The sequence below is a fragment of the Chinchilla lanigera genome, unplaced genomic scaffold (genome assembly GCF_000276665.1).
Source record: "Chinchilla lanigera isolate Chin_1 unplaced genomic scaffold, ChiLan1.0 scaffold00065, whole genome shotgun sequence".
Classification (NCBI taxonomy): Eukaryota; Metazoa; Chordata; class Mammalia; order Rodentia; family Chinchillidae; genus Chinchilla; species Chinchilla lanigera.
Genome location: NW_004955466.1, coordinates 899584 through 924912, shown reverse-complemented (window position 1 = coordinate 924912; position 25329 = coordinate 899584). Strand labels below are relative to the sequence as shown.

Sequence of the window (25329 nt, the reverse complement as noted above, 5' to 3'; positions counted from 1 at the left end):
TGATCCTTCTTTAATAGCATCCTTTAATAAGACATTAACACATGCTCTTGCTGAAACTTTTAGCATAATCTTTCACCTAATTTAGCATATACCTGTTAACTAGTAAAGCAAGATTTTACTTATAAAGGTCCATGTGCATAATTTTCCCCAAAAGATAAGACTAAAAGTTATATATGTTATTTCCCTTTGAGAAAATCTTGTAGGAGCTGGGCATGGTGGTGCACACCTGTAATTCCAGCACTCTGGGAGGCTGAGATGATAAGATTGAAAGTTCAAGCCCAGCCTGGGCAGTTTAACAACTTAGTAAGACCCTATCTCAAAAATAGAAAATTTTAGGAAATCTACAAGATTTCTGGCTGTATGTTGTTAGCAGTTCAGAAATATAATGTATAATCCCTACCATGAAGAAGTCACAGCCAATAGAAAGTGAACAAATTAACAATTACTAGCAACAGGGTGGTTGGGCACGCTTTTTCTGGAAGGGCCGGTAGTGAATCTGGTAGGCCTTGTAGGCCGTATGGTTTCAGTTGCAGTATTCAGCTCTGCTACTGTCACGTGAAAACAGCCATAGACAGTTAACGAACCTGGCTGTGTTCCAAAAAACTTTATTTACAAAACGGGCACCAACTGTGGGATGGCCTACAGTTTGCCGATGTCCCAATTCTGGTATAGTGAGTGAGGTAAGACCTACAAAAGGGACATCTCCAGCGGGCTGTATACACACAAGGAAAGGAGGGCAGAGACAATCTCGACGAGGGCATTTGTGAGCTGAATTTGGAGGACAACATGTTGACCCAGAGAAGCACCACAGAAGCTGAGAGGAGAGCCCAGTTTGTTAAACGTTAAGTGGGTACAGTGTGAAAAGGTATCATTTAAATTCTCTCCAAGAGCATCTTTCCAAATGGTGTTAAAATTACAACCACCAAATTTCTGTGATTTATTTTGTTGCATCTGGGGTGTGTATTGCATGGCTACATCACAGCCAACTGGGAATGTAAGTGCAGCCCCAGTAGAGCATTAAAGGGCCCAAGTTTAAAAGGACAAACAGCTGGGCATGGTGGCCCATGCCTGTAATGCCAGCACCCAGGAGGCTGAGGCAGGAGGATCGTGCAAGTTTGAGACCAGCCTGTGCTACAAAGTGAGCTCAAGGCCAGCCTGAACTACATAGGGAGACCCTGTCTCAAACAGACAAAATAAATAAATAAGTAAAATTTTTTTTTTGAAAGGGCTAACAAAGACAGTTTATTTGCATGGGAGGAAAGGAAGGGACAGAAAGCCACCCTGTGAGAGAGAGTAGGATAGGGGTTTCAGAGCTGGAAAACCCAAGGGCCCTTTATTCTCGGCTGCTTTTATAGGAGGTGAAGGGCCCTTCCCCTTCCCTGGCGTTTGTCATAATCTGATGGGTTCCCTGGGCTGTCATAGATGGATCCCAGGCACCAGGACTAACTCCTTGTGCCATTGTCTGTGTCTACATGCACATTCTTAAGTGAGTTTCATGTGGTTTTGTCCTGTCAGAATCTTTAGAATTTATGGTTGTTAAAAAAAAGGACTTTGCATACAGGGCTGAGTTAGCAGTTCAGTAAAGGGGCTAGTGCACTAAAATGGTGGCCCCAAAGTGGGATGTACATGTATGTCCCTTTTCATATGTATAGTAGATTTATGGTGTGTGTTTGTGTGTTTAAGAGCTTTCTAAAATAAGAGCTTTCTTGTAGTGGCCACCCCTTGTCTGCTCTGCATTTTAGTGGAGGTGGATAATTTCGGTTCTCTGCTTGCCCGCCTCCCTTCTTGTCTTGTTAATTGCTTTGAAGCGAAGCTTTCACTCTTTCTAGTCAGAATTAGCCAGAAAGCCCAGCGAGGCCCCTGCCATGTACAGACCGCTTCCCCTGCAGCTTCACCTGGGTAACTTCTTAGCATCCATAAATAAGAATTAAATTATGGTTTTCCATATTAAAGTGGAACCATACCCCAAATTGTGTTGTCTCTAAAGAAAACGTAACTTTCCCCCCTGGAACTAGAGATTGAACCCAGGGTCTTTGCACTGAGCTACATCCTCAGCTTTTTTACTTTTTATTGTATTTTTGAAATAGGATTATGCTGAGTTGCCCAGACTGGGCTCCAAATTGTGATCTTTCTATCTGAGCCTGCCACAGTGCTGGGATTACAAGTATATGCCCGTGCCCCACTGCAAGTCCAGGATTTTGCTTCATTTGTGGCACTTTCTAGAATGTGAAATTATGCTAAAGTGTTCCTTGGTTACAGAGGAGAGCTATTTGAAAAATGACAAGTCTACTGTCTCAGTACTGTGCATCCAAGTCTACGTTTTGAGCTTATAGTTTTTACTGAAATAATCGCATACAAAGAAGTTTGCATTGCGGTGTGTGATGGTAAACTCCTGTGGTCTGAGTTACTTGAGAAGCTAAGGCAGGAGGATTGTATGAGGCCAGGAGTTCAAGACTGACCTAGGGAACACAGCAAGATGCCCATTTCAAAACTAAGAAGGAGCGGGCCGGGGAGATAGCTCAGCAGCACATGTGCCTGCCTGGCAAGTGCAAGGTCCTGAGTTCAATTCCCAGTACCAAATAAATAAATAAATAAAATAAAATGGTTGGGTGGGAAAAGGGGAACAAAGTAATCATACATATAGAGAGTGTACCTACTGACAGTATATAGTTGCATGAGTTTTCACAAACTAAACACAATGAGGTTACCATGAGGCTACATTTTATTGTCTAGCATCCCTGATTCAAAACTCTTAAAATGCCTCTCAATTGTTTTTCATCTCTGAGGTCTCAGTCAGTTCTCTGGTTTAAATACTCAATGCTAACCGTAACCTTGCGTGGGTGAAGAACAAGGTGGGCACTATGCCCTGCCTACGTTTTTCTCCTAGGGCTTTGTGGCATTCAGCTTGCTTTTTAATGGCCACTGCAGCCTAGGCTTCTAATTTCTGCCTCTTACTCTGAAGTCATCCATTTCTCCCTCTGGCAATCTCTCGTAATGCTTTCAAACTGAAGGTAGCAATTCAGTGATCTTGAAATCAGTTTAGTGAGTTGAAACTTATGACCAGCATTTAAAAAGAGACCAAGGGAGGGACAAAGAGAAAGAGATAAAGTGTAACAGTGCAACGTAACTATTGTGAGGTTAAATATTATTTTTTGAAACTTTTGATTTAGTTTTTCATGTATTTGTATGTTTACTAGATCGTGATATAAAATTTATTTATTGCTGAGTCAGTCTTACAAGTTTAGAAAACATTGCCATAAATTTCATCTCAGCAATTTAAAAAGCCACTTAACATTAAAGCTTTATTAGTTGCTATTCACAGACTTTGTTTAAATTAATGAAATGGAAATTTGTTGGCTAGATGAGTGTCGCCCCCCCGCTACAGAAATACAATCTGTCTCATTTTAAAGTGCCAGTATAACTCAAATACATTACAATAAAAATGTTATCCCTCATGAATGTACATGTAACAATCCTTTATCAAATATTAACAAACTGAGTTCAGCAATATATAAAAGGTATAATGCAATTTGGATCAAATGGAGTTTACTGCTGGAACTTATTTATTTATTTATTTATTTTGGTACCAGGAATCGAACTCACAACCTCGCGCTTGCCAGGCAGGCGCTGTGTTGCTGAGCTAAATTCCCAGCCCTACTGCTGGAATTTAAAAGAGGGGTGAATTCCTATCCAAAGGCTAATTCAGTTCAATAAATGGGATCAAGGAAAGTAGAAAAATTATCTGATTATCCTTAACAGGTACAGAAAAGCATTTGATAAAATTAAAGTACCATTCATTAAAAAAGAAAAAACAACAACAACAACAAAAAAAAAAACACCCTCAGCAAACTAGGAAAGAAGAAACTTCCTGAGCTTGAGAAAAGGCAAATTTGAAAAACCTACAGGTAACATTGCAAACAAAGCAAGGTAGTCTGTTCTGAACCACTTAAGTTTAATGCTGTTCTTAGAATTCTGGCCAGATTTTAGCATGCAGTAATGCCAGAAAAAGAAGTAAAAATCATAAGGATTGGAAAGAATGATGTCTTCAGATGACATGATTGTGTATGTAAAAATGGTTAAAATTTAAAACGCTGACAATATCAACTGTTGGCAATGGTAGGGAGCAACTGGAACTTCAGCATTGTTGTTGGGTATGTTAAATGGTACAACCACTTTGGAAAACACCATAGGCGCTTTTTATAAAGTTAGACTTGCACACAGCTCATCATTTCTGATCTTTGGTTTTTACCCAAGGGAAATGAAAATGTGACCACAGGAAGGCTTGCATCTGAGTGTTCCTAGCAATTTTATTTATAATACTGTAGATTAGAATTAGAAATAACACAAATGTTCATCTGCAGCTGTGAATGGATAAACAAATTGAGATATATCACAGTAGAACACTAACCAAACTACTGTTAAACACAAAGCATAAATAAACCCGAAAACATATGCTGAGAAGAGGCCTTCTACACAAGAATACAGTATATGTGTATCATACAGGTTCATTTATATCAAATCCTAGAACAGAGAAGACTCTAGGGATAAAAAGCAGACCGATGCTTGCCTATGTCCAGGATTACTGTTGCTTCAAAGGAATACAGTGAAACTGTTTGGAAGTTTAAATGTTACATATCTTCACTCTGGTGGTAGTTACTGGAGGTTTTTACACTTGTGGCAGCTTATTGTGTTTTATTTTTTATTAAAAAACTCAGTAAAGTTTTTTCAAAAAGAAGATTTAGACTTCTAATTTTAAAACACATACATGTTGGAAAAAGTTCTTCTCATTAAAAAATTCCCTAGCAGGATATGCAAAGCAAAACTACATTGAGATTTCATCTCACCCTGATCATAATGGCCATCATCAAGAATACAAAAACAGGGGCTGGGGATTTAGCTCAGCGGCAAAGCGCCTGCCTGGCAAGCACAAGGTCGTGAGTTCGGTTCCTGGTACCGGAGAAAAATCAAAACCAAAAAAAAGAAAAAAAAAGAATACAAAAAAACAGTAAATGCTGATGAAGACGGGAGGCCAGCCGGCTCCGCTGCTGATGGAATGTAAATGAGTACAGCTGTAGGATGGAGATTTCTCTGGCACTAGAGCTACCATTTGATCCAGCTCTACCACTCCTTGGTATAAACCCAGAAGAACAAAAATCAGCATACTGTAGGACTCCTGCATACCCATGTGTATTGTGGCCAAGATGGCCAAGATAGGAACCAGCCAAGATGCGTGTCAACAGATGACTAGATCAATAAAATGTGACATAGATAAGTAGATAGATAGATAGACACTAGACAGACACACACAGTGAAGTACTGTTGAGCCACAAGGAATGAAATTCGGTCATTTGCCAGAGAATCGATGGAGCTAGAGGCTGTCATGTTGAGCAAGACAAGCTGGACACAGAAAGACAAATCTGCGTGTTCCCCCCAGTACATGGAATCTAGAAAGATGACAAGAAAATAGAAAGGAGACTATTATTAGATAAGAAGAAGGGGAAGACGTATGGGGGGGGGGTGGATACGAGCAAAATATGTTTTAAAAGGATCAAATTGATCAGATATGTTATTGCAAGTCTGTAATCCCAGTACTTAGAAAGCTGAGGCAGGAGGATCACTGAGTTCATGGCCAGCCTGAAGGACATACCATGACCCTGCCTCAAACAACAACACAACAACAAAATCAAATGCATGAATATAAATGGAGTATCTGTTGGTGAGATGTCATTAACTGTAATCTTCTAACAATCTAAAACTGAATTCAGACAGGACTGTGCCTCCTAAACTACCCTGTCCTGATGGCTTCATATTAATGGCTGCCCACTGGTACTTTTTAAATTGTATATTCAGTTTGTTCTTTTTTAAATTAGACTTTATTGGTACATTTCAGATATACACAGTAATCACATTCATCATAGAGAATTTGTACCTGTACGTGATCCAGCTTTTTTTGCCTCTTCCCCCACCCTCCCTTCAACTCCTCCTATTCAGTTTGTTCTTCATTTGCAATTTTTATATCAAGCTAGGAATAAAACTAGATGAATACATACTTATTTTTACTGTTCTTTATTCTCCTATAGTCATCAGAATAAAACTTAGCACAGTTTCTGAGGAGATCGGCATGAATTTCTTAGACAAAAAGGAAGATACGGGGATGATGTCCCTTTGGGAATATGACCGCTTTCTTGCATGGTGATTTGCTTCCACTTCCCAGGTTTTGAGAGTGATAGGCAGTCAGAAGTTCTGCATGCCAAAAGCAGAAGATACTGGGGAAGTTTTCCATCATGAACTTTAAGTTGAAGGAGTTTATGGTTGGCTGGATTACAGTATAGAAAGTGGATGTCTTTAAAGTAAGTAGAGCTTGCGGTACAAAAGAATGGAAACTTCTACGTGAAAATGTGTTCAAGGGAAAAACATTGTCTCATCATCGTTTATTTTGCTATAGGAAAGCACCACCAAGCCAGTGAAACACAGAATGTGATTGCATCAGACAAGGCAGCAGAAGTATCAGTTGTCCATGAACATGAGCACAGCCACGACCACACACAGCTGCATGCCTACATCGGCGTGTCCCTCGTGCTGGGCTTTGTGTTCATGTTGCTAGTGGACCAGATTGGCAGCCCCCACATGCATTCTCCTGACGGTGAGTGGTTCCAAGGCCTTCCGGGCAGCGCAGTAAATGTGCAGTGTGGAAATACACTAGCAGTTGAATAATTCAGACCATCAATATCCTTACTTGAATGCTAAAACTCTTCTCTTCCTCCGGTGCTGGGAAACATTTTATTCACTTGGTGGAGCTAGCGAGCTGTGGTGTGACACAAGGAAGTGTTTATTGATTTATTACTCTACTGGTCCTAAAGCTGTCACATTGGGTTGAGGGTTCGTAACCTGTGTTGTGCACTGTGGCTCTTAGGCAGTCTGAAGCCTGTGGACCTTCTATTAGGATATTGTTTTTAAATGCTTAAAGTACAATATATAGGATTATAGAGAAAATGAGTTATGTCAAAATAGTTACCACAGAGTTAGAACACATTTGTAATATAGTAGGATATATTTTTTATTAGTACATTAAATGATGAGATAATACATTTCAATCCTAAGGAAATCAGAGTTAAATTTTGTATTTTAGGACATGAATATGACAGCTATTGTTGCTTAGCTTAAGAACATTACATTAAAGGGTGATCATTCACACAGCATCCAGTTTGTTTCGGGATCTTGTTTTGTGGTTACTAGTGTAGGAAATCCTGGTTCACACAGGTATTTTCTTACAAACCAACTTCACATTCTTTGCAAGGAAAGAGAAGCTTCTTTCAAGGACAAGTAGAATTTGCCAAGACTTTTCAAATTTAATTATGCTCAGTAACTTTTCTGTGTTAAGATTAATGAATTCATCTTTGGCCAAGTCAGCATCTTTGATATGGCTTATTTTAAATAAAAATATTCTGATGCATAATTCAGCTTTGACATTATGGTGAAGGAAATAAATTTAAGAGTTACAGAACTTTTCTAGAAAAAAAAAGAACTTTTCTAGGTATTTATAGGTACCTCTTTTTTTGGCAGGGTGCGGGGGCAGTTGAGACAGGGTTTTGCTATGTAGTTCAGGTTGGTCTTGAACTCACTGTGTAGTCCAGGCTGGCCTCCAATTTGCAGTGATCCTTCTGCCTCGGACTCCCAAGTGCTAGGATAAATATCTCTTTTCATATATGTCGACAAAGAACTTTGCAGACAGTAAGTACTGGAAGGCAGCAGAGATATCTTGGTCTCCAGTGGGAGACTTTGTCTTCCACTTTGCTGGCAGAATGACTGTTAGGTAAGAGCTGCTTGTTCGTTGCCCAGCTGTCACCTGAGCGTCTGCAGACGGGAAATGGTAATCACGCAGCGGGCCGGCAAGTCTGGAAGTCCTCACTTTATAGTAGTGATGGATGAAAACCATAATTTTAAGATATGTGCAGTTGTAAAATAGTATCACATTATCTGATTTCTATTGGCAGTAAAGTGTTCTAATATCACTTGTGGTTTATTATCTTCATAATCCAAGAAAATGCAACTTCACTGACGTCCCCTGAATTCTATTCATGTTATCTTTGGATCCCAGGTTAAGAATAATTGGTCTACAAAAAAAAAATCCGGAAAAGCAGGCAAAAGATACAAACAGATTATTTAACAGTAAGATATAAAAATGGTCCTTAGTCATATGTATGTTCACTTAAAATGAAAGGAATGCATATCAAAATGACATTGAGACACCACTTCACACTCCTAGGGCAGAAATTCGTAGATTTGACAGTTGGTAAAGCTACCCTAAAGCACTCTGATGTATAGGTGGAAATGCAAAATGATCAGCACCCGTAGAGAGGAACTTGGCAGTATCTAGCAAAATTGCATATATGTGTTTATTCCTCGACCCCAAAATCCCATTTGTAGTTTTCTCTGATAATACAGCTCCAGTGGGAAAATACATATGCACAGGATTATTCAATGCTGCATTGTTTATCATTCTGTAAAATACCAGAAACTACTTAAATGTCCAGTCGTGGCTCTCAGTTCAGTGAACTGTAGTGTCTACAAGTAATGGAGTGAGTACTGCACAGCTGTGAAAAATAAAATAAAGACTCGGCTGTCTACAACTGACAGGGAGAGCTTTCCAGGGAACTTCTAAATGAAAAGAAATTTTTTAAAAAGTAAAAATAGGCCTGGGTGTGGTGGCACACACCTGTAATCCCAGCACTCAGGAGGCTGAGGCAGGAGGATTGTTGCAAGTTCAAGACCAGCCTGGGCTACAAAGTGAGCTCAAGGCCAACCTGAACTGCATAGTGAGACCCTGTCTCAAAAAGACAAAAACAGCAAGAATAGAATGCTCACCTGGCAGGTATTATTTTGTATTAGAAAGCACAAATAAGAAAATACACGTTTGCATGTCTTTACCAAAACAAGACACAAGAAGGATCAGCTAGAAAACAATACTCATTACCTTTGCAGAGTGGGATAGAGGGTACGAGACAGCACAAGAGCTGTAGGAGGCATGCGCATGCTTTGGGTATATTTTTGGCTTTTGGAAACTAATATTCTACAGGTTCAAAAGTAGAATAAAAACAATAAGGATGTGGGAGCTAACCGAAAGAGGTGAAATCTGTTTCAACAATAACACAATTGTGTGGTTTAAAAAAAAAAAACTAATTCAGGTGACTTATGGACGTAAAGTTTGACTGTAAACCTTAAACCTGGCTGGCTGCAGCATGGGTCAGGGTGGGCGGGGGTGCTTGAAACATTTGTGATCATCTGAGAAAAGGGGCAGGGAGGCGGGAACATATCACAGGACCCAGGAATCCATTTAAAGGGGCCTGCAGTACTAAACGGGGGGGCAATTTGAGCATCAAAGTGAGAAAGAACAGCAGTAAGCCATAAGCCACTGAAAAAATAGGAATCCGTGAGCTCATCCACACAGTAGATAGACAGATAGAGGACGGAAGGAGGAAAAACGAGGGCCCGTGGTTACAGTAGGATGCTGAATGCCAGCGGGTTAATGTGTACAGGGTGCTGGGGTGGGAAAATCAACATTCTGTGCAGTCCTCACAGCGAAGGTTGGCTGAAGCAAGAATAATCGATGGTAAGTGTAGGGAGTAAATTTTGATTTACTTATTAGTTGCAAGGGGAAAATACATAAATAAAGAAATTTACAAGACTTACCAGATGATCATTAATGTCCCTAGTTTTCTACTTTTGAGTAACTATATAAATTCTAGACAAAATTTTTAGAACTACAACGTAAGGACATTGGAGTGTAACCTAAAGCAGGCAAATTCTGGAAGAGAGACAATACTTGAAACAGGGTAATTTCTTCATTTTACTACTTTCAGCAGGTAGTACCTTATGAAGCATCTAAACTTCTCATAGAAAACTTAGTATTTCTGTCCTGAAGAACTAAAGGATAGAATTCAGAACAGCCACAGCACACAAAGGAGAGAACAGCTGCCCAAAAAATAGAATTTGCAACTGAAATGAAACAGAAAACCCTTTTAGAGGAATAGAACAGAATCCAGAATGTTCATGAAACAACATTAACAATGTCCGGTGCATCATCAGAATTATTTCCACTAGTGAGCAGATGTACATCCTGTACCTTTCGAGGTGGTATCCCGAGAAGCTTCTCCTGTGTAGTATTCCTTCAAGAGCAGGCAGTAAAGGGACTCATCAGACAACCTGAAAGGAAAGAGTGTTCTACTAAAAGAACAGGAAGGTGCAAGGATGGGAGTTTATTCATCCTGATGTCAGTGTCAGCTGAAGGCGGTGTGTAATCCTAAACTAGATCCTTCTTGGAAACAAACAAAAAAAAGGCAATTGACAAAATTAAAATAAGCAAAAGAAATGAGAAAAATTATCACCATTAAATTTACTGGTCTGTACTTTGACTATGTACCATAATACCCTTTCTCTTTTCTTTTTCGTTCTTTTTTTGTTGTTGTTGTTGTTTTGAGACAGGGTCTCGCTGTGCAGTTCAGACTGACCTTGAGCTCACTTTGTAGCCCAGGCTGGCCTCGAACTCAGAACAATCCTCCTGCCTCAGCCTCCCGAGTGCTGGGATTACAGGCGTGAGCCACCACGCCCGGCTAATGCCCTTTCTCTTAGGAAGTACAATTGCAGTACCTGGGGATGAAGAGTTATGTGCAGCTTCTCCGTGGTACAGAAGGAAGATTCGCTGTATATAAAGAACATGAATATAAGTTTTGAACCAAATGGGGTGAAATATTAGACCTCAGGTTAGATGGAGAAGCAACATTTGAGTATTTTTTAAATTGTTCTTACAATTTTTCTGGAGGTTTGAAATTATTTCCAAGTGAAGATTAACAATCATAGTGGGGCTGGGGATGTAGCTCAGTCTTTAATCTCCAGCAACAGTAACAACAAGGACCAGGGATATGGCTCAGTGGCACAAGCGCCTGCCAGGCAAGCGTGAGGTCGTGAGTTCAATTCATGGTACAAACAAAACAAAACAAAAAAACAACAAAAGAGCCATGGTGCTAAGCATAAACTAAACAAAAACCCTCTTAGTCTAGAAAGGTTTTAATCTTACATTTATCACTCCTTTTAATATACTTTTCAATAGACTTTTTAAAAATAAATTTTTATCGTGGAAAATTGATTTAGGAGTAAGTGGTTTTATTCAGGTGCTTTATTTCAAATAGCAAATGAGAAGCGCCCTCTGCTGGACGATATCCAACTGGCTACGTTACGTAATTGCCCACTGCGGCATCTGTGACCTTCTTCTTGTGCTTGTCTGTCAGTTGTGATCTAACCTTCATAAGCCAGGAGGGTGAGGCAGATGTGGCCTTGGCAGCAGCAGCCCTGCCAAGCCCCCCTTGGCTGCAGCTTTTGCCACCAGATAAGCATCCAGGAAGGCAGGTAGCAACTGCGGGAACCTCAGTGTGAAGTCACTGGCCTGACAGTGACGTAGGAAAAGGGAAGCTCGCCGTGTTGGCGCTGGCGGCATCTTGGCTGTCAGCATAGTTGTGCTGGCATCCCGGTGGGGTTGGGAAACACTTAGTGTCTGTACGCCTTGGAGAAGAGGAAGTCCTCTGCACAGCGAGGCCCAGGAGCCCGGTCCGGCTGCTCGGAAGGTGTGGCTTGGATCTCTACGGGACCGTGTGGTTCCTGCCAAGCCGAGGGCACCTTGAGAGTAGCAGCGATACCTGAAGTCTTGGTTGAGGCCACTGGCCAGAACTGAAGCCCAAGTGACAGAAGGTGATCGCAGAAGTCATCCAGAGTCAGGGTGACCACAGGCCTCCTGAGGAATGGGTCTGCTGGACAGCGACTCTGCTGGAGACTGTAAAGTGACTACCAGGAAACTTTGGGACTTCCAGTAAAGTTAGCCAGAGCGATGAGTCTATGCTACTTAGGACCAAATCTATTTTTAAAAAAAATTTAAATATACCGAATAGGCCCAACAGTGCCCGTACTTCTATACAAAGAATTAAATGTAGCATTTTTATCTTTATTCTTCTATCTCTGGGTCACTGTTTTTGCCAGCTTTTACGTGTCTAATGACATTGTTTTACATATTCTCTGCAGAGTTTTATGTGTTATGAAATATTAGTAGAGGCATGGTGGCACATGCCTGTCATCCCAGCACTCTGGGAGGCTAAGGCAGAAGGATCACAAGTTCAGGCCCGGCCTGGGCAACTCAGTGAGGCACTGTTGCAAAACTAAAGCATTAAAAAAAGAAAAGAGGGGCTGGGATTTAGCTCAGAGGCACAGCGCCTGCTTGCAAGCATGAGGTCCTGAGTGTGATTCCTGGTACCAAAAAAAAAACAAGAGGGCTGGGAGGTAGCTCAGTGTGAAGGTCCTGGATTGAATCTCCAGTACTGAGGAGAAAAAGTAAAGTGTATCTATGAACTCTATGCTAAAATCTTTTCCTATAGATTTATAAAAGCTATTTTAAGGCCTTTAATTTTACCTAGGTTGCTGTTTGTAACTGTGCCATAAGCCTGTGTTTGTACAAAGGCCGCAGCAAGCCTGTCTCGAAGAACAGTTGGCTGTTCTCTGTTGACTGTTGATTGGTTAGCGCACATGAGTGGTGGCCCTAGCTTGCTTTCATTCTTTGCAGTGTCGTTAAAGGATGACATAATTTATCGGTAGAACACTGCACATTATTTCCTTGCTGGCACGTTTCTTACAATACTGGTTACATCTTTATGTGACTCAGGTAGAGACTCCGTCTTCCAGGAAAAACGCACTGAACAACTCCGGCGTTCCTGGCACTGTGCCACATTCTGTGAGGCGTGCTAACAGAAGGGAAGTAGTAGGAAACTCTCCTGTATCTGTTAGAGTCAGGGTGGGGCGTAAGGCATATTTAAGTGAGCATGGCTGTCTGTGTGTCCGTGGGATGAGGAAGAACTTTGAAGTAGCATGTGGACCCAGGGTGCCTAGAACTTATTCGAGGCCAGGGCCTAGTTGTTTCTGAGATGGAATTAATCTTTTATCCTTTTGTTTTGTTGCTGTTTGTTTGTTTCTCTGTTTTTGAGACAGGGCCTCCCTGTGTAGTGCAGGCTGGCCTCGAACTCACTGTGTAGTACAGCCTGGCCTCAAACTCAGGGCAATCATCCTGCCTCAGCCTCCTGAGTGCCAGGATTACAGGTGTGAGCCACCACACCTGGCTTTTCTATCCCTTCTTGAAGAAGGTGACCTTAACTTTAGACTTCGACAATGTCTAGATTTTGGGTTAGCCAACTAAGAGATTCAGTACCTGAGCAGAAGGAGGGGTGAGGAGATGTAGCAGAGGGGGTGAGGATGCTTTGTTGCTCTGGTCCCGATGGTGATTAACGGTCTCGTGGTGAGGAGCCCTGTGGCACCAGCGGACAGTGGCGAGCGCCTGCCTAGGAGAACAGTTCGGGCAGTTGGAAAAGCAGCAGGTTTTGGACAGGTTCATGGATACAACAGACGGGCGTTGTTTTCAAAAGGTGACTCGATGGGGGGAGGTGAAAAGAAGCCGGGCCAGCGGAGCCTGCGACAAGCTTGGGTGTGTGTTAGGAGGGCCGTGAAGACAGAGGCAGGTGTGCGGAGTGTCGGGCTGGAGGCCGCACCCAGGAGCGGGGAGGAGAGGGACGGCAGGGACAGTCCTGAGCGCGACTGAGGCTGAGAGCGGGGGAATGTTTACACTTTCAACATTTGTTACGGGAGAATGTAAAGACACACTGCCATTAACCCCCTCAAAACACTCTCCCCCGTTTTGGGTACACTTCATCTCATCTTCCTTGCCAATTTCTGAAGCCATTCTGGAAGTCCCCTTTCACGAGCGTCTTGATGAAGTGTGATCAGAAATACAGCGAATGCTGCCGCGAATGCCACCCAGTGGAAAGGAGGCTCCTGAAAACTCCGCACTCGCCTTCGTCGCCCGGTCTGGCGCTGTGTGACTCTTAAAAAGTTCTTCCCCTAAGCCAGAATGACCATGAAAGGGAAACACTTTGAATCAGTTCAGGACAGGGAGGCAGCCAGGACAGCACAACTAAAGATGCTCATGAAACAGGACTTCTGGAACTGCTTCTCGGAGGAGGCAGAACGACAGGGTGGGCCTGTTCAGAGCTGGGGGGGGGGGGCGGTTATGAAGGAGATTAGTGGCAGTGTGTCTTTTACTATAATTTAAAAAAAAAAACTTAAATATTAACTGCATGTTTTAATCACACCTCAGATGGGTCTGGGAAGAAGCAATCAGCTACCCTAGAGCACTTTCCACAGGGTACGGAGAGTTAAGGAGTGAGGCAGTTAAAGCTCACACATTCCAGGGGGTTGTTGATCAAGACAAGCCTCGAACAAAGGAAAACTCCCTTCTACACACTCTTTGGGATAAGGGAAACTTAAGTGTTTGATGTAGAAAGAAAAAAGACAGTAGTGAGGGAAATAAATAGTTATCTCCTACTTTAAGAGATTTCAAAAACATCTAGCCAGGCGTGGTGGTACACACCTGTACTCCCAGCACTTAGGAGGCTGAGACAGGAGGATCTCTGAGTTCACGGCCAGCCTGAACTACAGAGTGAGACCTGTCTCAAAAAACAACAGAAAAAAAAAAATTCAAAAGCCTCCCCTGGGGGCTGGGGATTTAGCTCAGCGGCACAACGCCTGCCTGGCAAGCACAAGGTCGTGAGTTCAATTCCTGGTACCGGAAAAAAAAAAAAAAACCTCCTCTGCCTCCACACTTGTGTAAGTTTCTCTCTCACATATGCTTTCTTTCTCATTCTCCCTGCAGATCCAGAAACAGCAAGGCCTAGCAGCTCCAAAATCACTACCACGCTGGGTCTGGTCGTCCACGCTGCAGGTAGGGATGGGCCTTCCTTCCTGCACTTGGGGAGGCTGGGTGTCCGCTGAGGCGTTCCGTAAGGAATGGCTTGGTCTGGCCTTCAGGGAAGGTGCTTAGTATTTGTGCCAGGTTTGTGCGCTGAGAATGGTTTAATAAAGTTGTGTTTGAACACAGCCATGCCCACATGTTTATGTGTTATCTGTGGCTGCTTTTGTGAGGCCAAAAGACCCACGAAGCCTAAAGTATTTCTTGGGTCTGGCTATTTAGTAGTTTACTGCCCACTGCCCGAGGACTCATCGGGAAAACATCCCTGCACTTTCGTGCAGATGCCTCTGTGCCGTGTCCACCCCCAGTCTCGGTGGGAGGGGGAAGGTGGAATGCAGAAGCTCTCAGACTGCCCGCTGGGCCTGCTTCAGAAGCACAGCAGCCCGCTAACAAAGGAGGGCGCGTTATCCAGGTGCTTCTGGCGTGACCGCCTTCCTAATAAAACTCCCTAGTTCAGCCAGTATGCTCTTTAAAGGTAAATCAGAAGGGTCAACACCTAGTGTCTTTATCTGTAAGATGGGGGCTGGGGATTTAGCTCAGCGGCACAGCGCCTGCCTGGCAAGCGTGAGGTCGTGAGTTCGATTCCCAGTACTGGAAAAAAAAGAAAAAAAAAATCTAATTTATCTGTAAGATGAAGAGATGCTCCTTTGAAATTCTTTGGCATTTCTGTTATTACAGTTTCATTATCTAATCAGTGGATTTTTGAGCTTTATACATTTTCCATTAACCACAACAAAAATGAATTGCATACTGAATACTCTGGGCCAGGCACTAAGCTCTTTATGTAATCTTATTAATTAAGATTAATAAGATTTAATCTCTCATTTAATCTTCATCAAAACCCTGCGAAATTGATGCTTTCTTGAACCCATTTTACAGATGTGAAGACTGAAGTTCAGAAAGGTTAAGTAACCTCAGAATCAGATCCAGCTCTCCCAAACTCTAAGGCACCCCACCCCACAGTCACTACATTGCTATTGTTGTTTAAGCATTTTATGTTCTGTTGTTTCCTAATTTAGCTGACGGCGTTGCTTTGGGAGCAGCAGCTTCTACTTCACAGACTAGTGTCCAGCTAATTGTGTTTGTGGCAATAATGCTACATAAGGTAAGCCAAGATTTAATATTGCATAATTCACGGTTTAAATTTCTCTTAGTCTTTGTTTTGGTTTTTGTTTTTCTTCCGGCACCAGGAATTGAACTCACGACCTTGCGCTTGCCAGGCAGGCGATGTGCCGCTGAGCTAAATCCCCAGCCCCCTCTCTTAGTCTTTAATGTTTTTTCTGGAATGGGAATTTTTCCCTCCCATTCATTTTGGAGAATTATATAGATTGTTTATAGTGATTTTTTGGTACTCTTTTCCTAAAATTCTTACTGAGGGGCTTTATTGTTTGTAGTCATATACACAAACGTTAAATTGGCTAGATTTCTGTGTTTTGTTTTGTTTTGTTTTTCTGGTACCAGGGATTGAACTCACGACCTTGCGCTTGCCGGGCAGGCGCTGTGCCGCTGAGCTAAATCCCCAGCCCCGATTTCTGTGTTTTGTGGAATTTTTTTCATAAGTTTCTCTTGACTCTTTCTTTTGCTATCCTTTAAGAAACACTCAGTTCTGTTAGACAGATCTCTTCTTAGCTTAGCACATTCATTTCTAAAAGGCAGAGCTTGGTCCTCATACAGTGGTGGGGTTTTGCTGAGAAACCTTGTAGTCAGATGATGTTACTTCCCGAAGTAGAAGCTGCACTTGTAGCGTGCTAATGAGGGGTCATTATTCATTTCCAGGCCCCTGCAGCTTTTGGGCTGGTTTCCTTCCTGATGCACGCCGGCCTGGAGCGGAACCGAATCCGAAAGCATTTGCTGGTCTTTGCACTAGCGGCACCGGTTATGTCCATGGTGACATATTTAGGACTAAGTAAGGTAAGTCTGGCCGTCCCTGGCTTACCGAGACGTGTGTCTGGTTCCTTTGTGGCCTGCTAGAACTTAGTCTCTTCTGGCTCATTTTCAACTGAATCACTTTCCCAAGCTAAGAATCAGACACAGAATAAAAGCAGTGCATGGTAAACATCTTCACCCCAAGTCGGTCCTCTTGATACATTTCACATTTCCTTATTCATTTAATTGGAAGTCCAAGCGTATTTGCACAAATACGTGGTAGAACTTCAGTGTGTGAAATAATACCTCACTTACACGTGAGCAGCCATGCTGGTTTTATTTGACAGAGAGTGTTCGGTGTTGCGCAGGCGCGTGGAGCCTGCGTGTGTGACCAGCCACGGGGTGGCCTGCAGCGGAGTCAGTGAGCAGGGCAGCTGTGTTCAGCTGACACTTGGATTCCTTGCACTTCGCTCCCATTCACCTGCTCGTACGATCTAGTTCTTACCGCGGGGTGTAACTTCACACTCGAAGTGCCATTTTTCAGTTGTCAGCTCCACACCTGTGCTCTCTTCCTTTTCCAACTTGGACCTTTTCGTGCCTTAGAGTTCTGTTTACCTGGGCTCCAGTTCTCCCAGTTTTACCTAAATGTCCGCTGCCAGGCTGTCAGAGGAAATTTTTATTTTATTTTATTTTTTTGGTGCCGAGATTCAAACTCAGGACCTCGTGCTTGCCAGGCAGGCGCTGTGCCACTGAGCTTATCCCCGGCCCTCAGAGGAAAATTTCAAAACCAAACTGACTCAGGCCTAGTTCAGAGGAACTGTTTTCCGCTCTACCCTCCCTGAGGGCCGTTGACTCGTCATTATATACTGCACATGTTCCCCAGTTAACGACGTCCCTTAACACTTTCCCTTTAACAGTTCTTTGGACTTAGATCCTGGGTGTGCTGTTCGGTTCTGACAGCCGCATTCAGACTTACGTCGCGTGGCCGTAGCGTGGCTGCTTCTGCTGTCCAGTGCTGCCTTTTTTGTTGGTTGCACTGTTGCGTCATACATTACAGTGCTGTGCTGCGTGTAAGAGTTACGCATGTCATCAAGTTGGAGCTTCCTTTGACCGTTTCTTTGTTCTGAATATTGTGACGGCCCTACTATGTGCAATCCCGCCTTTAGCGACCAATTCATTTACGACCTAGTTAAGGAATGGGCCTCAGTCGTTAAGCGCCTGCATGGTAAAACTGTATTAAAAGATACACAGTGCTCAGGCGCTGCTACTCAAGGCTTTGCTGCTCTTGCTTGCTGATAAATGAGTGGTTGTAACCCTCTTCCCATTCGCCTGAAGATCCTGTCTTCTTTCAGCGACTTTCAGTTAATTTAAGTTTTGGGGTTTTGTAGGAAGTACTGATAATTCCCAGGCATGGAGTTTCGTGCTGCATCTGTGGCTGGTGCTTAAACTTTTAGTTCATCATCCAGCCCATAGACCCGCTGTTTAAATAGAAAAGGCTGGGATAATTTGTCTGAAGGTGAACACACGAGACCCTTCCCAGCGCCGTGAGGCTAGTGTCCACGTCTTGATTAGTACTGTATCAAGCACCTGGCTAGAGCCTGGGCGTAGAGAATACTTGTTAAATGTCAGTAGAATAAATGAGTTACTGTCTGAAATGTAATGTCTGCATTATTATATTGTTAGTTCCATCTCAAGAATAATACTGGCAAACTCTGGTCAACCAGCACTTGAAGGGTTTTTCTTTAACAAGCAAGTGTAGTGAATATAGTTGGTAGTACTATATATTTCAAACCTCACGTATAAGTTTCAAATACTCTTGCCACAGAAAAGCCCAAATATTTGAGATAATGGATGTGTTAATTGGCTTCGTTTAATTATTCCAGGTGGTATTCATAAATCATATCATTTTATACCCTATAAGTATATATAATTGTAAATTGTCAATCTACAATAAATTAAAAAAACAATTACGTGTATCACTGATCTTCTGAATCAGACTACTAGGTCAGACTACTCTGATCTCAGGATGTCCCTGGTGTCCCCAACCGCACCAGGCTTTACTGCCGGGAGTTGTTAACTCGGACTTCTTCCTGACTTAATTTTTCCTCTTTCTCTCCTTTTATTAACAGAGCAGCAAAGAAGCCCTCTCAGAAGTCAATGCCACTGGAGTGGCCATGCTCTTCTCTGCTGGGACATTTCTTTATGTTGCCACTGTCCATGTCCTGCCTGAGGTGGGCGGCATGGGGCACAGCCACAAGCCCGACGGCGCGGGAGGGAGAGGCCTCAGCCGCCTGGAGGTGGCAGCCTTGGTCCTGGGCTGCCTCATCCCACTCGTCCTGTCAGTAGGGCACCAGCATTAAAGTTCAGGTCCCAGCCGCAGCCCATGGCCCTTTGCCTCCCAGTGAGAACAGCAGGCCGCCAGCCACTTACTTCCTGAGTCTCTGTCCCGCCCCCGCCCATCTCCGCCCGTGTCCCTAGAGTCCGGAGGGAGGTGAGAGTTGGTCCTGGAGTGTGGATAGGTGTAGCCTAGGCGCAAGGCGTTGTGACCGGCAGAGGCTTGTGTTGTCTTTTAAAGGGCCCTCGGCATATTGAGTTTTGATGTTTCTTAACCCTATTCTCAGGGAAGATGGAATTTAGTTTTAAGGAAAAGTAGGAACTTCATACCATGAAGTAGTCATTATAAACACACAGTGTTCTGTAAGTAAACTAAATCTCTTCTTTTCACCCCTTGACTTTTGACATGGTTCTCACCGTGTGAGATCGGTGAGATCTCACACTTCAGCATCGGTGCCACACACTTCAGTTGAAGGTCACAGCACCCACTCTCAGGTGCTGGGGGTAATTCGCAGCTGCAGCAAGGGAAGGCAGGGCTGGACGCCCTGCAGACTGACTTACGCTCAAAGGAGATACCCACTGAAAGGGGAGGTCTAGAGAGACTTACGCGCTTCCTTTGCACCTGCCTGTAAGTACACTGCCGGCCCGTCCTGAGGGGCAGCAGCAGGGACTGGCTCCAGGAGAGGAGTGCCCTTTCGGAGCATTTCTTGTTTCCTGTGCAGAGTGCTTGCCTCCAGCGCATTCTTGCGCAGGGACCACGGCCTAGACTTGGGCTGAGGCTTTCCTCCGAGGACAGTCTGATCACGATGTATCTTTGGAAATGAAAGGAGGCTAAATTTTAAGTACATTTGGATAGTTACTGACATCTTTGTAGTCACCTTTTTTAAAAGACTACCAAATCTTTTTTTTTTTTTTTTTTTTGAGTACTTCTCTTATCAGGTCAGCAGTCCCTCTGGCTAAGCACCTGTCCCGCATGGGAGCATTGTGCCCGCTTACATAAACACCTGTAGCTGGAAGGAAGTCGAGCTGTGTCCCAAGAGAGAAGTCTCTGCCCGGTAGCTTAAAGCTTCTCAAAATCATGTCTCTTGTGTATTCGTCTTCCCCATGGTTGTCTCCTGACTTTGCCCTCCGGCCGCTCCTGCAATTTGCTGCTTACTGCCGGTGGCAGTATCAATACTTGTGTGAGACGAATGCTTATGAGGACAGCCACTTCTTAAACTGCGATGATATCGTCTCTGGGTAATATCGTCTCTGTTCTTTACTGCCTTCAAAGAAGTTACTTTTGTGTGAAATGCAGCTTTGTTAAGTTCTCAAAATATCACCTCCTTGTTGTGTGAATTGACCTAATCTCTAATATTCTGATAATTTAAACAGTTGAGACAGCAAAAGTATTTAACAAACCAACGTGATTTTCCATGTTTGCCAAAACCCATATAAATCCTATTCTGTCAAATAAGTGTAAGATACTGTATTCTTAATTTATTTTGATTTTCTGTACCATTTCAAAGCACATTTTTTTATGTTAAGCAGGAACTAAGACTAGTGTCTTCAGGGCAGTGGATTTAGTTGTCCGTCAAACGTGTTATGTGACGCAGAAACCATATAGCATGCCTGCAATTTCTTTTTTCCTTTGATTTGTCACTGTCAGCAGCTGTGGAATCAAACTTGTGTGCCCTCTGCTGGTTGCAGTGAAGAAAGTAGCAGAAGTAGGATACAGTTCGTACAGTAGCTGGCAACCATTGCACATAATAGTGTTAAAGCCAAGGGTGGGCCCGGTAGGGAAAGCCTGAGCGGCTCTGCTGGTTAGAACCTAACAGCTGACTCCTGGGAGGCTCCAGGTATCACCTTGTCCTTCAGAGTACGGTTGCCTGCATCTCTCCGGAAACTGTCAAAGGAATAGACTTCTTGTGCCTGGTTTGGTTTCAGTAGAAGTGATTTCTGTCATAGCGTTGTGTGCAGTGGTCAGAAATTTGGTTTGCGGGCCAATGCCCCTTTGAGCAGTGCCTTGCCGTCACACTTAAAAAAGCTTGGCTAGAATATCTTGCTGGATAGGGCCTTGAACTCTGGCAAGGATTGAACCCTAAGACTTCCAAATTTGCCTTCCCCTCTGGACCTCAATTTAACCAGCTCTCCGAAGCCGTGGGCTTTCCCAGGCTTAAAGCTGCGGCCTCAGGAACTGCTTGTTCCTCCGCTGGCCAGCAGGCAGAAATAGCCATACGAATCTCACAGGGCTCAAATGCGTCTTCAGGCAGGGAACCGTGCGGCGTGGCGGGGGCCTCTGCCGAGGAGGAGCTTGCTCCGTGGTGGGCGCGGGCTCAGAAGAGGCCGTCTCGTGTTCACCTCAGCACATTTCGGTTCTGTTTCTCTCCCACTTCAAATTGCCTCCTTAGCTGTGGATGCCTTAATGCTGTAACACATTTGCAAATTTAACAGTACTTACGGTCGCTGCCATGACTACTGGAATTACTGGCTACCAAAGAGACGCAGCTGGTGATGAAAAGCACGGTCCATCCTTCCTCACAACCAAAGTCAGTCTTCAGTGCAGCCTGAGTCCTTGTACTTGGCAGGGGTAGACTTTCTGCAGATGCGAAGTGCTCTCTGAAATGCCAAACCAAACTGACAGATGCTACTGACCTGGCCCCCACCCATTCTGCGGTCAGCTGCTTATCAGTTCTCATGTCAGCGAAGCAGGGATGTTTCAGGCCTCATCCCGTTTTGCTGTGCATGCTGTTGCCCGATTTTTTTTCCCCAGAGGTTCTGTACTGGAATGTAAAGAGCTGAAAATGGCACTACCCACCCTCACCTCTTTATTTCCCAGTTCAAAGCAGCCCAGGCACCCTGCTCCGGTATTTTGAATCATTAGAGAAAAAAAGGAACTGTTTTGTGGTATCATTTCTTACAGAAAGGAGAAAGTGTAATTGTGTTTTCTACCAGCCGACTTCTCAGTGTCACTGCCTGGTTTTTCTCTTTTTTAAGGATTAGAACTAGGAGGACACACCAGCTTCGGAGTGTGTTCAGCCCAACACACAGGGTAGCTAGGTACTGACGCGGGAACTGTATGCCAACAGCACCAGCCCCAAAGATTGTGCCTGCCTCCTGGGCCCAGAGCCCCGTGGGAGCCCGAGAGTCACAACCCCTTCATCCCAGACTGCTGCAGTGCACGGCAAGGACGCGGTTGTTCAAGAGAGGACCCTTCTTTGCGTCAGAAGGTTTTTGCTCAGAACAGAACTGTGCACGCCACCCATAGAGCGCGACTGGAGATGCCATGAAAGTAAAACCAATGACATGGCCTCTGCGTTCCCGAGACGCCTCCGCTCCCCAGGAGGCCTGGAGGAGAGAGCTGTGGCTGTGGGACAGGACTGCCAGCGCTTCAGGAATTCTCTAGATAAGCTCGCCTAGCACAGCGGCTCACCTCAAGGAGACTGGCGTTGGCCTGCGTCAGGCGGTGTCTTCCCGCAAGCTGGGAGTCTTCATGGGACGATAACGCCACAGTTCCCCCGGTCTGGTGGCCTGAACAGTGGTTTTAAATGTCCCTTTTTTGGATCCTTTGTATACATGAAATCATTCCATAGATGGCTGCCTTATAATTTTGTCTCTTTCCATTTTAATTGTGAATGGTTTAAAAGAATTGCTGTTTTCTGATTTGTTTTATGATATTAAATTTTTATTAGTGCATACCTTATGCGAGTGCCTCATTACTGTGAGTTGGCAGTATTTCTCTTTGACACCCAGAATTGACCCACAATTAAAAATCAAAGAAGCATTGAGAAGCTGCCTGCTACATGTGCATCCTTTAACCGAGGAAGGAGACAGGAAGGAGGGAGACTTAGGGACTGGACCAGCTGCTCCCGGAGACACAAATTCAGTGACTTTTAAAAAAAATTTTTTTTTGCTTTGCTGTTACAGAGTGCAAGTATGATTTATGAAGGTAGCTCCCTACCTCCAAAAAGGAGAAGCAGGCAGCAGATGCCAGTCACCATGGATTCACTTCCAAAGGCAGAGCTATTCTGTGAGCGTATAGACGCTCTGAGCAACTGACACTGGAAATAAAGATTAAAACAGAAGTGCAACTTGTGAGATTGGTCATTGTTTTCTCCCTCGATGGGTTTTATTGCTGTGGTGGTTTTTGTTTTTGTTTTTTAAGACAGGGTCTTGCTATGTGGTTCCGGCTGGCCTTGAGCTCTCTGTATAGCCTAGGCTGGCCTTGAACTAGCAGTCCCCCTGCTTCAGCCTCCTGAGTGCTGAGATTACGGGCGTGCACCATCACACCCAGCTGTGTGGCTTATTATTAACTCAGGTATAAATATATGCTATGATAGCAGTGTATCATTGAAATATGTTATTTGAAGTCAGCTGGGCACACACCTGTATTCTCAGCTACTTGAGAGGCTGAGGCAGGATGATCACAAGTTAGAGGCCCAGCTGAGCAACTTAGCAAGACCCTATCTAAAAAAAATTACTTTTAATCCCGTTATTCAGAGTCAATCACTGATGACATTTAGCATAATTTCTTCTATTATTTTTGTAGGCCTAAAAAAATGTAATGGAATCATCTTATGATACTAAATTTGTACTAGTGCATACCTTATATATTTGCAGTGTGTCTACAGAAGTCACAGAGGAGAATGGTAAGGGAGGAGGGCTGAGGGTGTGGCTGTGCTGGCATGCTTGCCTAGCATGTGCCAGGCCCTGTGTTCGATCCCCAGGACCACGAAAGAAAGGAAAAGAAATTATGTTACTAGATTTCATTAGTGGTGCTGGTTTTCCACATGCATTACATGTGCTGGAGTAATTTTGCCTGAAGCATTCCATGCTTTTAACACCTCATGAGGAAATGCTGCCTCAAGGACATATTTCCTATCCCACAGGAGTCACCGAGTGCAGCGCTGCCTCCCTCCTCTGCCTGAGCAGTGGGCCTTGAAATCATAAGCGGCAGCAGCTATATGCCCTTTCACACTGCTGTCCAGAGAGAGAGAGAGCGAGAGTGTGTGTGTGTGTGTGTGTGTGTGTGTGTGTGTGTAACCAAAATAGCCAACAATCCTTAGTTTTGTATTCTTGGAAGCCAGTGCTACGTGCACAGTGTCATTCTTGATGAATAAGGAATGAGCATCTGAGCCCAGGCATGGTGGCGCACGCCTGTAATCCCAGCACTCAGGAGGCTGAGGCAGGAGGATTGTTGCGAGTTTGAGACCAGCCTGGGCTACAAAGTGAGCTCAAGGCCAGCCTGAACTGCATAGCGAGACCCTATCTCAAAAAGACAAAAAAAAAAAAAGGAATGAGCATCCATGTGTATGTTGCCCCTTTGTCCAGAGTGATCTTTCACAGCCTCCCTGCCTCCTTCAGGTCTTGATCAGGTTTGGTCTTCCTGCCCACAAGTTCTCCTTTGGCTCCCCACCTCCACGGTCCTTTTGTCCCTAGATGTGGAGCCCTCTGCCCTGCCTCATCTCCCTCTCAGGTTCCCCTGGGGCAGCAAAGCCTCAAACAGGTAAAGGAGTCCAACCCATCTTGGCCTTAGGAAGTCCAATCAAAGTAGAAATCGAACTCAACAAATGATGCTGGGCGTAGTGGTGCACCCCTGCAATCCCAGCGCTTGGGAGGCTGAGGCAGGAGGATCACATCGGGTTCAAGGCCAGCCTGGGCTATAAAGTTCAAAGCTAGCCTGAACTACATAGTGAAACCCTGTGTCAAAACTCCTCCCCCTAAAAAACTTAAAAACCAAATGAGGCCAGGGTTTTGATCCTCACCAGGAGAGGAGAGAGACATCGGGAAAGACAGCACACATGAAGAATCATTTGGGCTGAGCCTTGAAGTGGGATCTGGGGAAGAAGAAAGTCATTCTAGACCGACAGAAGGACAAGTGGCAAGAAGATGCAGACGTGCATGGCAGCCTCAGATTAGAACTTGTGTGGCTGGAGTAAGAGAACAATGGGGTGAACCCAGACAAGAGGGGGGCCAGGCTATGAAGGACGCTAGATCAGGAGTTGGCGGCTGGAGCCAAAGCACAGGGTCAGCAGAGGGTTTGGGATGGAGCCTCCCACTGTCTGTACGGGGCCTGGAAGAGATGACACTGGACACTGGCACTCCTGGATTCTCTGGGGTCCTGCAGTAGGTGGGGACAGCTATCCGAAGAGGCTCTTGCAGAGCCCAGTGAAAGAGTTGAAAGCGAATCAAGTGGGGATGGAGAGACGGGTGGGGCTGAGAACACCACGGCCAGAGGGAGCTCCGTCATTTCCTTCTCTCACAGCTAACGGCAGAGCCTGGATTTACACCCATCTTTCTTTTTTTTTTTTTTT

General features: G+C 44.2%; 1 protein-coding gene across 3 annotated transcripts in view; it reads left to right on the top strand.

The window, feature by feature from the left end:
* The window catches only part of Slc39a9 (solute carrier family 39, member 9), a 58341-nt gene extending 35241 nt beyond the window's left edge, over positions 1-23100 (top strand). For 2 of the 3 annotated variants that reach the window (XM_005399036.2, XM_013521987.1), the window contains 5 exons: positions 6446-6643; positions 14741-14809; positions 15856-15941; positions 16613-16747; positions 18832-23100. In XM_005399036.2, the coding sequence (XP_005399093.1) occupies positions 6446-6643; positions 14741-14809; positions 15856-15941; positions 16613-16747; positions 18832-19062 (719 nt within the window). In that variant the 3' untranslated portion in view covers positions 19063-23100. The remainder of the gene's footprint in view (positions 1-6445; positions 6644-14740; positions 14810-15855; positions 15942-16612; positions 16748-18831) is intronic. The other variant, XM_013521986.1, reaches the window with a different exon arrangement.
* Positions 23101-25329: the final 2229 nt, after the last annotated feature.